The sequence below is a fragment of the Numida meleagris genome, chromosome 1 (assembly GCF_002078875.1).
Source record: "Numida meleagris isolate 19003 breed g44 Domestic line chromosome 1, NumMel1.0, whole genome shotgun sequence".
In the NCBI taxonomy this organism is placed as follows: domain Eukaryota; kingdom Metazoa; phylum Chordata; class Aves; order Galliformes; family Numididae; genus Numida; species Numida meleagris.
Genome location: NC_034409.1, coordinates 143,049,437 through 143,064,389, shown reverse-complemented (window position 1 = coordinate 143,064,389; position 14,953 = coordinate 143,049,437). Strand labels below are relative to the sequence as shown.

Sequence of the window (14,953 nt, the reverse complement as noted above, 5' to 3'; positions counted from 1 at the left end):
GTTCCCTGTGTGTGTGCGTGTGTTTGTGCGTGTGTTATAAAAGTTAAATTTTAAGACAAGTTTTGCTGCTGGAATATATATAAAACTTAATTGTTTTATATAACCTCTCTGCTTTCTTAACCACTTGCTCCCCTAATGACAAGTGTGGGGCTTCACTTAGCATGGCTCATTTCCAGATTTTTGCACTTCAAGTGTTTTCCATCAGTTTGATTGCTTCGTCACCTCTCCTTCTTGTTTGGTGAATGATCTCAAGAACAACAGATCTTTTCTCTCCTCTCATCGCTGTTCGTTAGCATTTTTATGGCCGCTAGCCGAGGAACTGTGTGTATTTTCCAGGGGTTGTTCTTCCGTAAGGTCATTCATAGTTACGCTGCTGCTGGGACAGCTGTAAGCAGGAATAAAGGAAGCATATTTGACTTAGTATCAAATATGTGTGTGTGTGCGGTACCATGCTCCTTGCCTCCTCACCTTCGCCAGCTTGCTTTATGCTCTGTGTTGAAAGCACATTGTTCTTTTTTTCGTTTTGGTCTTCTCAGAAAGGCTAAAGCCATTCAGCACCAAGAGCCAGCAGCTTTTTTGCTGCCAAGGTTGCGCACTTCTAGGCGTTTAGAGTGGGAGTTGTCCCACTAGTATTTTTGTTGGTCAGAAACACCTCCCTGCTTCATGCCTTGCATTGAAAGTGCATAGGTTAACATTAAGCATCAATGTGACAAAGCCCCTGCGGAGCAATATCAGGTACTTCCACTTCAGCTTTTTTGGTGAATGCTAATCTGCGCAGCGTTAAGCTGTCCGAATTACGCAGTGAGCTCCAAAATTGCAAAATAATGGGATATTTAATCAAAGATGTTTCTGTAGGCAAAAAACTGCTGCTGCAGAATTATGTGCGCAGAAACACGTCAAAAGTCATACGCTCAGGTAGGAATTTAATATGGACCTAATCACATTTTTAGCGTTAAAGCAAAACTATGAATGACCTTAAACTTTCATTTAACTAACGTATCTGTGGTTATGCTTGAATCTCACTTTGAATGTTAACTCTAAACAGCTAACCTGTTTCTTCCCTTTATCCACTTTTTTCACCTATCATTGCATGACACGCAGGGTCAGTTTTGTGCATGACACCCGCTACCAGTATTGGTAGGTTCCAAATTTCTTTATTGATCTCTTTTGTACTGTATATGATGTATATTCACTTGTTTCAAAAATTGTAGGTGAGATTTAGGCAATGACTAGAACTAAAGGCTCACTTGTCCTTCTGGTTGACTTTGTGCAGTATTTAGATTTGTAGATGAAAGCTGCAGTTCAGACGTGATATCACCTGCTATAACAACTACGCTGCAAAAGCATAAGATCATGAATTCCAGTCTGCTTTTCAGTTTTCAAAGTTTTCTTTCCCTTTATATTTATATTGTCTAGTACTATAAAATCATAAAATACTGGAAAAGCCAGCAAGTTTCATCAGTGTTTTAAAGTTTCATAGTGGTGTGCCTATTTCTCCTTTTTGCTGTGTGTTAGAAAGTTTTATCAGCGTTTCCCAGAAATGCGTACTTTGATCCACAAAAGTTTGATTGAAATCCGTGATGTAATTCTCACTCCTTCTTTAAATATATTTACATCCTGGAATGAACATTTTGAAGCAAAATTAAAGTCCAGTGTAGCAGACTCTAAGATGGGAAAGTAATGTTTCTCCTATTCTGTAGCCCCATCCCACTGATTTTTCGGGGGCGGGGGAGGCTACTCAGATAAGTGGTTAAAATATCGAGCTTTTAAAAGGTGAGGTTAGTACTCTCTCGTGAGGGTGCTGATTAAAAATCATTCTTAAAATGAGCACAAGCAGCAACTTTCACAAAATGGATCTTGCTTTTTTAGACCAAACAAAGTAGTATTTAAATCAGGAGAATGGTTATCATCCTTCTTCCGATTTTTGCCTCAAAGCAGATGGCAGTTTAACTCTGATAAAGTCTAGCAGTCATGCAGTGCTAGTAGAAAGAAAAACACACAAATTGGATTACATAGGAAGACGACGAGTATCTGGCTTACTTCAAAATGAAGATGCATGATAATAACTTGTTTTTAATTCTGTTTAAAAATTAAGATAAACAGTTACGATTTTCCTTCCCAGGTCAAAACGCTGTAGGTTTTTTTCAGTCGACTTCTATTTTGGAGTGCTTAGTAGCAATAGTGGGGAAAAAAAAATGTGTAACAATTCTCAGGTAACGGGTTGTTTTGGTAGAGAGCTATTCTTAGAGATAACACCCGCATTTTCAGTGGTCCTTGCTCTTTTTTCTGGGAATCGCCGATCGTGTTGACAACCTTCCTTTAATTGTACTTGTAATAAGCTATTTTCCCTTTTTTTTTTTATTTCTCCGCCACGCTTTCTCGCTTTGCACTGTGATTGCATGCCATCTGCTGGTTTAACCCATGACGATGGCTTGCCGCTCTTGATATTCACCATGCCAAAAATACCACTTCTCTTACCATAATGCTGCACCCTCCTGTTCATTGCTTCCATGGTTCCCCTCCTGAAAGTACCCATGATGCACAACGCTACGGCCGCCACTGTCTCTGCAGCAACAACTCCTGCAACAAGTGTTCCCTTCGCCGCAACAGCCACAGCAAATCAGGTTTGCTCCTTTTAAAGCTTTCTTTCACAAGATCCCGAACTCTAAATGAGTGCTGAGATTTTATTTATTTTTATTTTTTAACAAAAAAAATTCTCCCGGAGAATTTTTTTTTTTCTGTGTTTACCCCATCAAATTTTATTTTTAAGTCGTTTATAGCAAGTGTTTGTGGGACAGGTTGCACTTATTTAGAGTTAGCATTTGTTGCAAATAATGATGTAGCTGTGTTTTGTGTTGCGATGTTTGTACCTAATTATTGTGTAATTAACCCAGCTGGAATTAGAACCACCATAGTACTGGACTGCTTACGATAGTCTGTTATTAGTCTGTTATTAACTCCTAAATTGGAAAGGAAGACATCACAGGTTAATGTAACCTTCTCCATGCGGTGTGTGGAAGTCACTAATCTGTAAGCATGGAAGCTGTCCGAAATAACAAGCGGGAGAAGGCAGCTGAAAATAAAATGGAGAGAAACAAAACGGAATGTTTTCTGTAAATGCGAGTGATCAAAACAGCCCTCGAGGTGTTTATGACTGTGTCTGCTTTATGTTTGAAAGAGCATCTTCAACCTGGAAATAATGTTTCCCTAAGGAAGCACGTTGATAATGCAGTTCCCCAGGATTATTGACAGAAACAGAGTAGGCAAGATGAGCCTTTCTACCTTTCTGCTGCGGTTTGTTATGTTAATGGCAGTTCTCATTCTGCTAGGGTCTCCCCCCTCCTCCGTTAGGACTGGTGTGTAGGGAAGCCATATCTATCACAGCTCCCCATGAGCTGTGTTGATTCCTCCATTCTATCTTTGGAGGCTCAGCCCTGGCTTTTTTCTTACCTTGTGAGTTCCACGAGAGCACTGGGATGCCCCGTTTTCCCTCAGGTCTGAAGAGGTCAAACTGCAAAGCAAGCACGAAGCAGGTTTGCTCCTCAGAAGCAAGGAAAGGGCCAGGACCCAGTCACATCTCCCACTGTTGCTCCTTGGCCAGGCTGCAGGCCGAGCAATCCCCTCCCCCTGCCAGTGAGTTATGAGAAAATGAGTGAAAATCTTCTGCTTCATGATGCTATACCAGCACACTGATATATTCTACATTTTTCAAAGTCACGAAACAGTTTTAAGTGTCCCATGGAAAAACAGAGTTTGCTCTGAGAGTTTGTTCATAAAAATCTAGGGAAAATATACTACCTCTGAAATACACCCCACTTTCTTAAAGAAACACAGCCCAGTCCTCTTCAGTTTTTGAAAGGTATGTTTGCCGGCATTGTGGTGCTTTTGCACCTATAGGCGTTTTCATCAAAAGAGAGTTGTCGTTTTGTGCTCTCCTTTCTGAGGGCTGGCTTGTTTTAATGAGGAAACACACGGTGTGTACAAGGAGGGAGGTGTACCAGGCAGGTGCTGCATTTAACTGTCCTTCCTTTCGGTATTTCAGCTGTGGTAGTGCAGCAGGCGGGTGCTGGCTGGCTAGGCCGAAGGGCCTGTGGGATGGTAGGTTCCTGGCAGTGAGCACAGAAGAAAATGTCTTCCAGAGAGTGGCCTGGTGGTACTCAGGGCTGTTCTGGGATCCCAAAGTGGTGTCAGAGGGGTTTGGGAATGGAAAATGAGAAAATGGGACTGTTTGGGGGAGCGGCTCAGCTGGGACCCTCTCCACACAGTGCTGTGGAAGGCATTCAGGGAACGCACCCACTAAAGGACTGGTGAACAGGCAGGGTTTTTTTAACAGGACATATTTCACATGAGTAACTAGAAACAGTGGGGAGACAGAGGTATGTCTTAATGCATTTTCTCATCTAGGAGGACAGCAGGCAGAGCCCTTCTGTTCCCAGTGCAGGTTTTATTTGCGCTGGAGGATTAGAGCATTTTGAATTTACAGTAGTTGTAAAAGTGTCTGTTTGTACTTACTTGGTTACATGTCTCAGTGTGTGTATACTTAATTCCATGTTGAAATTAAAGGGTGGTTTAACACGGGGATGGGTTTCCACTTGTTTGACTTCAGCCACTTGGCAGCTCAGCATCCAGTTCATCTGCTTTTCTGTAAGTCTGTGTTGGGGCAACATGATTTTCCCTGTAGGGTTCTGCCTCTTTCTGCTGGCTTTCAGTCGCTTTAAAAGCTACTTTGAAAAAGAATTGCATTTAAAAGTAGGTAAAGTAGAAGTAGGTATCCTTACAAGAGGCAAATCTCCAACTTTGCTGCTTATTTATAACCTCCTGGAGTTGGAGACCAAGCTACGCTGGGAAAGGCCCTGTGGTGACACTGTGGTCTTAACCCTTAGTATTTCTCTAGCCCAAGAAACACAGAAGCAGCAGGTCATTAACTTGAGTTCACCTGTTAAGACTTAGCTCATGGTCATCATGTCCTTTGTTTGTGCCCCTTTGTGTGGATTTATCCTCACCTGTGTTTATTCAGAAAAGGATATCTTTATTCCCATCTAGGTAAATTTTCCTTTTCTGAACTGTGCCAAACCACAGACTGTTTGCTTTTCTGTGAGAAACAGTTTCTTCTTTCCAGTGTATCTACTGTATTTTTTTTTAATCATCCTGCAGCCTTCAGATTGTCCTGTTTCTACTCCTACAGCTTCTCCTCACAATGCCGGGCATGAAAGGAAAGTCATAGCAGTGCTTAATCGTTTGGCTCAATATCTTTTGGCTTAATATTTGAGCCTGGGCGAAAGATAGCTGTACTTCCTTCAGGGTCCTAGAAGCACCAGTGGGAGGGGACATCAACATCCCAAAAGCCAAGGAGTCTCAGCTAATGGCTGAAAAAACCTAACAGTTCTGTAGGGTCCAGACAATTATTTAGCATGTGCTACCTGTACTTTGAAAGAAGATGAGATGTGTCTTTATTCCTTCTATATGTATTTCTTCTCTGAAAATAGCATTAATAACATGCTGTAAAACATGCCTGTATTGACCCATTCATAGTCATTCACACTCAGCCAGCAGCTCTCCGTGTTTTGTGCTCAGCATGAGTGCAGGTGAGGCCCAAAGGAATGACTACGTTGGGTTAAAAAACGATGCCTTAGTGCATACATTCAGGGGTACCCAACTAAGGACATGTGGAAGATTAGGAGTCTCTTGCTTCTCCTGATTACATAAATTAAAGAGAAGAGAGGAGCCCTTTGTAAATAACTCCTTCTCCTTTTCCCCTTACCCCATTCACAGCTGCTCCAAGCCATGCACACCGGAATGGTGCTGGAAGCTGCAGCTGCTTATCCTGGCTTCTGGCTTAATGAACTTAGTGTTTTGAGGTGTGAACATCATCTTGCAGGTTGGAACCAACTGAGTCCCAGGAAGCGTGGAGTAACTGGGAGACCTATCAGGCAGTATGAATGGAGGGCTGGGAACCAGCTCCCTCTAGTGCATGCGAGTGGGCAGACATAAGTTAACATCTTATTTAAAGCATTAGCAGAGTATAATTGTGAGTAAATACATACTTCAGATATCTTTAACAAAACTTGTAATTTTTATTCACATTCAAACAGTGGACTGGTCAGTGCACCAGGTAGTACCTGAGTAAGCAGATCAGTTGTTCCCTGCTCAGTTTCGTTCAGAGCTATTTGTAAGATATCAAAGAGGACAGTCTGCCCTGCCATTGCATAAGAGAAGTGTTATTCTGAATTCTGGTACTGAATTACAGTGTTGAATGATGGAGGAGACGTGAGCCAAAGCAGTAGTGAAGCCTGGTGAGCCTGTGGCAGCCAGTCCCGTTAGGGGAACTCCAGGCTCCACTGACCTCCTGATGAGATTGTACCACACCGTTGACTGCCGTGAGAGTTTTAACACCAGTGTTCATGTGCTTTAATGTGTCTTCAAGCTTACTGTGTGCTTCCTTAATTGTTTGTTACCACAGAGTGATTAACAAATTCCAGATTGCTTTAAAGAAGATAGTCTTGTTCATGTCATTTCATTACAGAATAGTACATGCCTTTATTTTCTATACGATTGCAGGTGGGCCAAAGACTGACCGTATAAAAGAAGTATAACAAAAAATACTAGATGCTAGAGATAGCATCTACTAGAGATGCTAACACAACATTATTCTGCAGGTTATGTGACCTTCAGCCAAGGAAGAGAAATTAAAAGGTGGATCTAGTAGAAAAAAGAACTACTTCCTGGCTGTGTCTGAAAAGAATTATCAGATCAACAGTCTCTCTCATGCTAAGGCTCGTGATTATCTAGCACAGCTGTTTTAAATTATGTATCAGTGTTCACACTACATGAGGTGGTAATTATGCAGATATTAATTATGAAATAATTTGTTAGCCTTCAGTTTTGTGAAAATCTGTAAAAATACAAAGAAGTGAAAATAAAAATAATGTGTTGCATTGCAGTACCACAAACAAGAGAACAATTAAAATACTTGCTTCGGAATTCACGAAGTCATTAACATTGCATAAAATACAAATGTGTCAAATTCTTGGCAGGCAGGGATTTGAGAAGCCATGCGTGGCAGCTCCCTCGAGTGTGGGGAGCAGGGAAGTGCAGCATGAAAACACCTCTCTTGGCCAGGAAAGGTGTGGGGCTGCCCAAAAGGCAGATTGCCATTAGACTGAAACATCTTGTGGCACCTACTGAGCCCCAAGCAAGTGAATTTCTTCCTCTGCATTTCCTCCCTCTTGCAAATAGAGCACTGTGTCCCTAAAAAGAGTGTCCTCTCCAGGCTACGCCTTTCACCTCAAGAAATCTGGTGAGGCAGATGGCTGTCCTCAGTGCTGCTGAGGAATGAAAAGGCTTTTGCTGTCTCCATTTGCTCCTTGTGGAAACATATTGAACAATTAAAAAAGAGAATCATAGAATCACAGAATCATTGAGGTTGGAGAAGACCACTAAGTTCATCTAGTCCAACCGTCAACCTGTCAGCACTGTGCCCGCTGACCATTGCCCTCTGTGTCTCACCTACACATTTCTTGAGCACCTCCAGATACGGTGGTTCCACCACCTCCCTGAGCAGCCCATTCCAGCGCCTGAGCACTCTTTCTGAGGATAAATTTTTCCTAATATCCAGCCCGAACACCCTGTGATGCAACTTGAGGCCATTCCCTCTCATCCTATAGCTGTTACCTGGGAGAAGAGGCCGACTCCTCACCTCACCACGACCTCCCTTCAGGTTGTTTTAGAGAGCAGTAAGGTCCCCCCTGAGCCTCCTCTTCTCCAGACTGAACAACGCCAGCTCTCTCAGCTGCTCCCTGTAAGACTTGTGCTCCAGACTCTTCTCAGCTCTGATACCCTTCTCTGGACATGTTCCAGAAGAGGAACTATATGCTGAGAAAGTGAACTGGAAGTCTGGAAATGGTCTTTTTTGGACTGTTAAAAACAACCTTATGAGAAGGAAGGTGGGAAAGGAAAACCAATGTTATTTATGTCTTTAATGCCAGTATACAACATTACAAATAAGAGCCTACGCAGAACTGTTGTTAATGATTTGAAAAGCTTTACTTGCAGTTTCTAAGGAAATGGGGGAACAAGTAGGATGGCACTTCTGCTGTGAAGTAGTAGTATCTAAACAATTTTTGCCTTTTTTGACTTAAAATTTTGGTCTAAAAATTCCAGAAAGTCCCAAGTTAAATATTTCTATGTAAAATTCTGTTCAAACAGCAGAATGGGTCATGAGGACATGAAAAAGTCCAAAAAGGAGGCAGAAGAGCAGGTTATTTTCACAGTCACATTAGCAGAGAGAGCCCTGGGCAGAGCAACACTGGTGAGCCCAGGCAGAGGTATCAGTAAGCTGGGATGCTGGAGGAGCATCTCACCTGGCCTCAGAGTGCGTGTTAAAGGGCACTGAGTGCCCATGCTGGGCTGGAGGAGTGAACCTCCAGAAAGTCTGACGGTGGTTGCATGCCTCAAAGTGCTGCTCCAAGTATTCCAATTTTCACTGGGCAATGCCCCAAGCAGCTGCTGAAATCACACTGGTGAAGGCCAACGATTAGCGTGGCTGGGTTGGTGGAGTCTGGAGAGTCCTCACTGCTGATATGTTTGAGGGGAAAGATGAAAAATTTCCATTTCTTTCCTTTCTGTGCAACAGCAAAAAGTGGAGTTCTCTGTTTGCTGGGAGGTTTGTTTTATTCTAAACTACCCTTGATTTTGAAGACTACCCTCCGGGGAAGATACTTGGAATAGCAACAGCCTGTCACGATATGAAAGGCAGATTGAAACTGTTTGCTGCCTATTTCTTGCTAGATACCTAAGAATCAAAAGCCTCAGCTCAAACCAGTAATAAAGTCAGAAGACACTGGGTTCCATGTAAGTAGCCATGGCTTTGAGAATTAACAGTTTTCAGACTCAAAGCCCACATCAGATGTCAAGCAGTGTCAAGAAGAGATCTTTTGAATTGCCTTGAAACAGTTGGCATTACAAAATGGGTGGCAAAACTTTGTTTTCTTGAACTGTAAGGCAGCGAAGAAGCGAGCACCGAAGTTTACTTTGGGGAATTTGAAGGGACTCTATTTTAAATCTTATGCAAACTTTAACTAAGCTTTTGTTTTAATAACATTTTATGGTCTCTTCAGATATCGTTTGGTTTTTTTTTTCAGTAATTCCTACTCCCGTCCCCTACTCCTGCAGGGACTGAAAACTAAACCTGACTTCCCCTGGTTGCCTGCTAGATGGCAGTATCACATAACCTGAGCGCTTAGTAAAGGCAAACGTATTTCTTTTATGTAGCAAATACCAAGACATATTTCCCTTCCCTGTTACAGACTATCTTAACTTTCATAGCATCACAGTTAATATAATGGAGTTGTTTGATATGATAGCTTTCCTTTATGCTCTTTCGTTCAATTATTCAACAAATGGTACTTCGACAAGTTGAGTAAAAGTCTCTTGGGGCATCTATTTATTATTTAAATGTAGGAATTTTTTCCTGAGGTCAAGTGATTTTGTAGGCATTTGGGGAAAAAAATGAGTTAGTCTCCTTGTTCTTAGCGTGTACACACAGCTCATATCAGCCTGGTTTTTTCCATCATAAAATTTTAACTAGACAGCACTGTGCAGAGCTCCAGATGTATTTGCTTGGGATTCTGCTCTTTGAAATAATTGTATCTGTACATCTATAGCTGCTTCAGATATTTGCCCTTGAAATGAACTAAAATCATGTTTTTATCTTAGTCTGTGATTTATTGGATGAGCATTTTGCCCACCAGAAATGCCATTCTTTGGCCCTGAGCATGCAGGAAGCTGCCCACAGAACTGCAGTGGAAATACTGATTGATGTTATTTATTTATTTGTTGTAGCTGCCGTGTCTTCCAGCTTGAGGCAGAGGTTTGTTAACTTTGACAGCTTTCACTTTCAGCATAATATTATGTGCAATGCCACACAAGATTATGTAGGTATGTTTATATAAAACCATGGAATGGTTTGAGTTGGAAGGGACCTCTAAGGTTCATCGAGTTCCAACCCCCTGCCATGGGCAGGGAGGTATGAAAGTATTCAGATAAGATTCAAAGCAAGGAATTAGTGAGTAGGCAGTAGTGAGGAGCAGTAAGTTTTCCTTAGAAAAGTAATAAGTGTAGCAAGTTTTATAAAACTAACAGAGTTCAGTAACTGAGATCTGTCCTATTATAAGAACTGTGGTGTCTGATGAGTAACCTTGGTGAGGAAAATGTGAATCTGGTGCGTTTCTGTGTTCAAGAGAAGTTATGGATGTAGCAGTGCAGCATGGATCTGTGTTTGCCTTGTAGTGGAAGGCTCATCTTGAATGTGGACTCATCTTGAGTATGGGCTCAACTGAAGTGTAGGAGGAAAACAGAATGTAGGTTTTGTAAAAATGTAAAATAAAAAAGTACTGGCTGAAGGCAACTGTGGAAACACAGGTTTGAAGAAGCTCTCCTCCAAGAGGAGTATGGGCACTTTCATAGGGAGTGCACAGCTTGGCTTGCCCTTTCATTCCTTTGTGCTCTCAGTTCCTCTGTGTAAGCCCGTTATGGCTGTTTCTAAAGTTCAAGAAGAGAAGGAAAATGACCTAAAAATAGGAAGTGAAAACACAGATGGTTGCAGTAGCTCAGATCTGCTGAAAGGTAACTTTCAGTGGCCATTCAAAACAGTCACTGTATGAGGGCTCCTAAAATACTACAGCAGTAATTTTCTCATTTCTCTGTAGTCTGCCTGTTGCCTGCATGATTAGTTGAAATATATTTTAATAGAATATATGAAAGTATGTTGCAATCAATTTCAAGTACTGCATTATTTATTACTTTACAGAAGAATAAATAAAAGCAGATTACTTTCATTTTAAAATCAACTAGTCCTGTTTCACTCAAGTGAGTAAATACGTATTAAGTTGTTCTTAAATATTATCAAGTATTATTTGAGCAAATACCTATTGAAGCTCATAAGCATGCCATGGGGTTGGCAGCACCATTGTTTTTGGGACTGTTGGAGTATTAAATAAGAAGAGTGATGGTATGGAACCCTTGAGCCCTTTGGGATCCTCCTGTGGCCTTGATCTTTCTTTAGATCATCATGAAGAGCTAAATTCAGACAAGGTCTTTGTTGGCTTTGTCATACCCTGAAGTAGTACCCTGATGACCAAGAGCTCATTCATACCTAACAGAAGGAAAATATGCTGGTAGATTCATCCACATGGATGAAATCCGTATTTCCAAAAGCCCATTAGGAATTAATAGTGTAAGAGAGTTTAGGTTTTCTGCCCAAACTGCATAAATCAGAAATTAAAGAGCCAAGAGCTGTAATCTTGATTTAATGAGAACTTGATCTTTACTATTTATAAGAGACCACTACCGTTTATAAAGGGAACTAAACATACTAAAGTAAGCGTATTTGAGAAACTCATAGCATGTTTTCCTTACTGGAGAACAAAGCCTGTGTTTGTCCCTGTATCTGACCCTTTTGCTTCACACTGAAAATTGCTGTATCTTGCCAAAGGAAACTGGACCAAATTAGCTTGCATGGGTACATGGCTACGTGTTTCATTCTGGCTGTGACAATGTGCAGTTTTGTTTACGTTGGCTGGTAAACATCCCACTAGGTAGAATACATAGACTTGTTAGCAGACCCCAAAAGTGCAAATAATCAAAGTAATGGGGCAGGCATTTTACCTCAGCCATCAATGGCCCATGAAGCTGAGTGGGACTGGGGCAGACACAAGTGGGGACACTCAGATTTAAGGAAGAAAAAGACGGACCGGGGCACCAAAATTATCATGTCAGAGGATGGACTGTGAGAAAAAAAACAAACAAATAAATAGGACCTCAGCTCCTCGGGAAACATATGATGAACCCTGTGTTAGTGACTCTATGGGAAGACAACCAAGGAAATCACCTGTGGCCTGCTGACCTCACATTTACATGCAAAGCAGAAGTCACCTCATTGATGGGCAAAGCAGACAAACGTACTGGGAATGCATTGGATAAATGAAGAAGCAATAAGATAAAATCCTCTTCACCCCTGAATTAAAGAGAGGCGCACAGTTAGGAAAACAAAGTGAGCTGACATTAAATAGTAATATGCTGGAAAGGAAAGCAGGGCTTCTGGCCATCACGAGAGCAGGAGCTGCAAAGGGAAGCAGCCAGTGACACAAAGTGGGGCTCAGTGTGTTTATGAACAGTGATGAAGCAATCAGCAGAGCTGGCGGGGGACAGGGCAATAACTAAGGTGGGGGAGACGCAGAGTGCACCCAAGCACCTCTCCAGCCAGTGTTTGGAGCAGGCAGGCTGGTTTTCATGCAAGTGGTTGAGGACAGGGTCTGGTCCCACACCTTGGGGCAGCACTGGTGGGAGTCCTGCAGTGGGGCATTGATTGACCAGAGAGAAATAGGAGGTAAAAGAAATCAATCTGCAAGGCTACGTACAAATTATCTGTGACCAAATATAACTGATATAATGGTGACTCCTCTCAGTAAATGTCTGAATATTCTCAGACATTGTCTGAAACTCATCCTTTTCCATTTTTGATTGAGAAAAAAAGAGGCTGATTCATTGTGAAGACAAAGAACAAGGCACATGCCACAAAAGAGCATTCTAAGAGAAAATGAAACGTAAAGAGATGAAGGCATTTCCCAAAGGCACTGGGAAATATAAATAGTCCTGGGTTTCATGTCAAAGGGAAGAAATACTTGGTGTTGGTTTTATTTTTAGAGAGTGGGAGAAGTTATGAGACAGCCTGATATGAGCAGGCTGCCTGGAAATATCTGTCGGTTTTAATGTATACCCTCCTTGCATCTGACCATCCCGCTCCTGGTGTGAAAAACATGAAAATGGAAAATGTCACTGTGGTAGGAGTCATCTGCCCTGACGCAGACGGCTACGAGTTAAGTACCTCAGTGTGAACTGCATGCCACAGACTCTGATGCTGGGTGGAGGGAAAAAAGCATCATGAGTTTATAATTTGTCTCATGGTAAGACAAGTTGCCTGAGGTAGAACAGTAAGATGTAAAACAGGGTGACCGGCTGCGGCTTGCGTGTCTGAAACCATCTGAGATGTCTACAAAGAACTCCTATTAGTACACTGCTCTGAAATTGAAAGGCTGAGATGTTTACTGCATATGAGTTCGTTTTTGGAGGGATAAATGCTTTGCAATGTGGAGGTCAAGTCTGATCTTCATCCCACCTGAGAAAGCAGTAACACTCACAAAGTGTAATTTGGAGAATTAATTTGAAAACTTCTTAAAGAGAAACGTCTCCGAGCCAGACGCAAAGTCATATTTTCCAGCATATCCACCGTGACAGATCTCTGAGTTGAACAAGAGTTCATGCGCACTGAATTCATGGAGCATGGTACATTTTCTGTATTCATCACTGCATAATAAATCTGGAACCGGAAGCAGAATAAAACACACGCGCAGAAGTTTCATGAGTTGTAGGCATGAAATCGGTAGTACCCAGTCATGATCCTAGGGAACTCGGGTAATTATGTGAATGGCGTTAAGTAGAACAGTGCACAGAGTAATCTAGAGGTCAGAAAAGGTTCACAAATGTGGTATTTCCATCTTAATCTGAAAGAAGTTCCCAATTTTACCCTGTAAGTCTTGAGGCAGTAAGCAGTCACAGCCTTCTCTGCTGGGTCTGAGGGAACTGCAGGCTAATGCTGAGTTGTGTGCTGCATTTGGGAGCTGAAAAAGCCAGCTTTTACAAAAAATTGGACGATCAGACTCTTCGATTGCAGAAATTTAGATCCCCTCCATGTATTACCAGTTTCGTGAGGTGTAGTAACTGACACTGGCACTACGTCAGTGATTTTAGTCTAGAGAGTGGCAGTCTCTGGCACTCCATACAGGTACCGAGTAAGAAGGCAGTGATGTCTGTGGCTAAGAACAATGCTGTTTGCTGTTATTAAATCTTCTGTGCATTACTGTCCCAGACTGCAAGTGCCAGGTCGTTGTGCTTTTGCTAGAAACAGTGTTCGTATTAGATCTGTTTCTGCAGTAGCAGAAAGTCTGTTTTCCTGCATGTCTGTCCCCAGTCCTGCAGATACGGATGTGGTCTTATCCGTACAGAGCATGAGAAAGTGCTTCTCCGTGCTTGACCCGTAGAGCATTGCACATAGGAGTGTGTGCATGCGCACACGCCAACTCACACTCGTGTAGTCCTATTTTTCCATTTGTTATGCTCACGTTTACTGTGGTGCCAGTACATTACATCAAGTTGTTGGGAAGTGTAATGAATGTAATAGTATCACAGCACATGTGATGAGTCATGTGCATGTACATGAGGAGATGTAATCCTTCCAACAGGATTTTTGGTTGTTAGACCTCTTTATAAGCAATGGGGGGAGTGGAGGCTGTAGTTAAGAGTTTGCAGGGGTGTTCTTTGGTCGCTACAGTCTTTACAGTTTCTCCTTGTTCAGCATGCAGGCAGTGGAGCAATTAGCAGCGATGCAGACTTAGATAGCTTCCATGTTCCATCAGAGCTCATTGCTTTGTTTGGAGCTTAAATGGGAGAGGTTCACCGCGTATTTTCCATGTAAAGCTGTTCACCGTTTTGTGTTCCTCTGTCAGACACAGTGAAAAAAACCAGTTGCAGAAGCTGCTACACGTGTACAGAACTGTGGTGGAGTTGTGATATCTTGGGAGAAATAGGGTGTGAAGATATAATTAAAGACTATGGGATGCATTTTGCACTTTGTGGCTCAGGTTAAAAAAGAAACGTAGCTCCGCAGTTCTGCGCCTCTGCACTGAAGAAGCTGCTTCTGGAGGAGAGACTTGAGGTTTTTTCCTCAGAGGACTCCTACGTGTGCTAGGAATAGCCAGGGTGCAACATGCCCTAGTTACACGCTCTGCACGAGCACTGGGTTTGCGAGGAAGATGCGCTGGGGACGAGCTGGGAGGAGGAAGATGCAGTGGAGTCAAACGCGGGGGGTAGAGCTCCAGCTGCAGTCTGCTCCCCTGCA

General features: G+C 42.3%; 1 protein-coding gene across 7 annotated transcripts in view; it reads left to right on the top strand.

The window, feature by feature from the left end:
* Window positions 1-14,953, top strand: part of MBNL2 (muscleblind like splicing regulator 2) — a 107,118-nt gene that overhangs the window by 87,065 nt on the left and 5,100 nt on the right. For 3 of the 7 annotated variants that reach the window (XM_021416460.1, XM_021416409.1, XM_021416435.1), the window contains 2 exons: window positions 1,102-1,137; window positions 2,530-2,624. The exons of 2 other annotated variants lie outside the window; for them this stretch is intronic. In XM_021416460.1, the coding sequence (XP_021272135.1) occupies window positions 1,102-1,137; window positions 2,530-2,624 (131 nt within the window). The remainder of the gene's footprint in view (window positions 1-1,101; window positions 1,138-2,529; window positions 2,625-14,953) is intronic. 2 more of the 7 variants (XM_021416451.1, XM_021416425.1) reach the window with 1 other exon arrangement.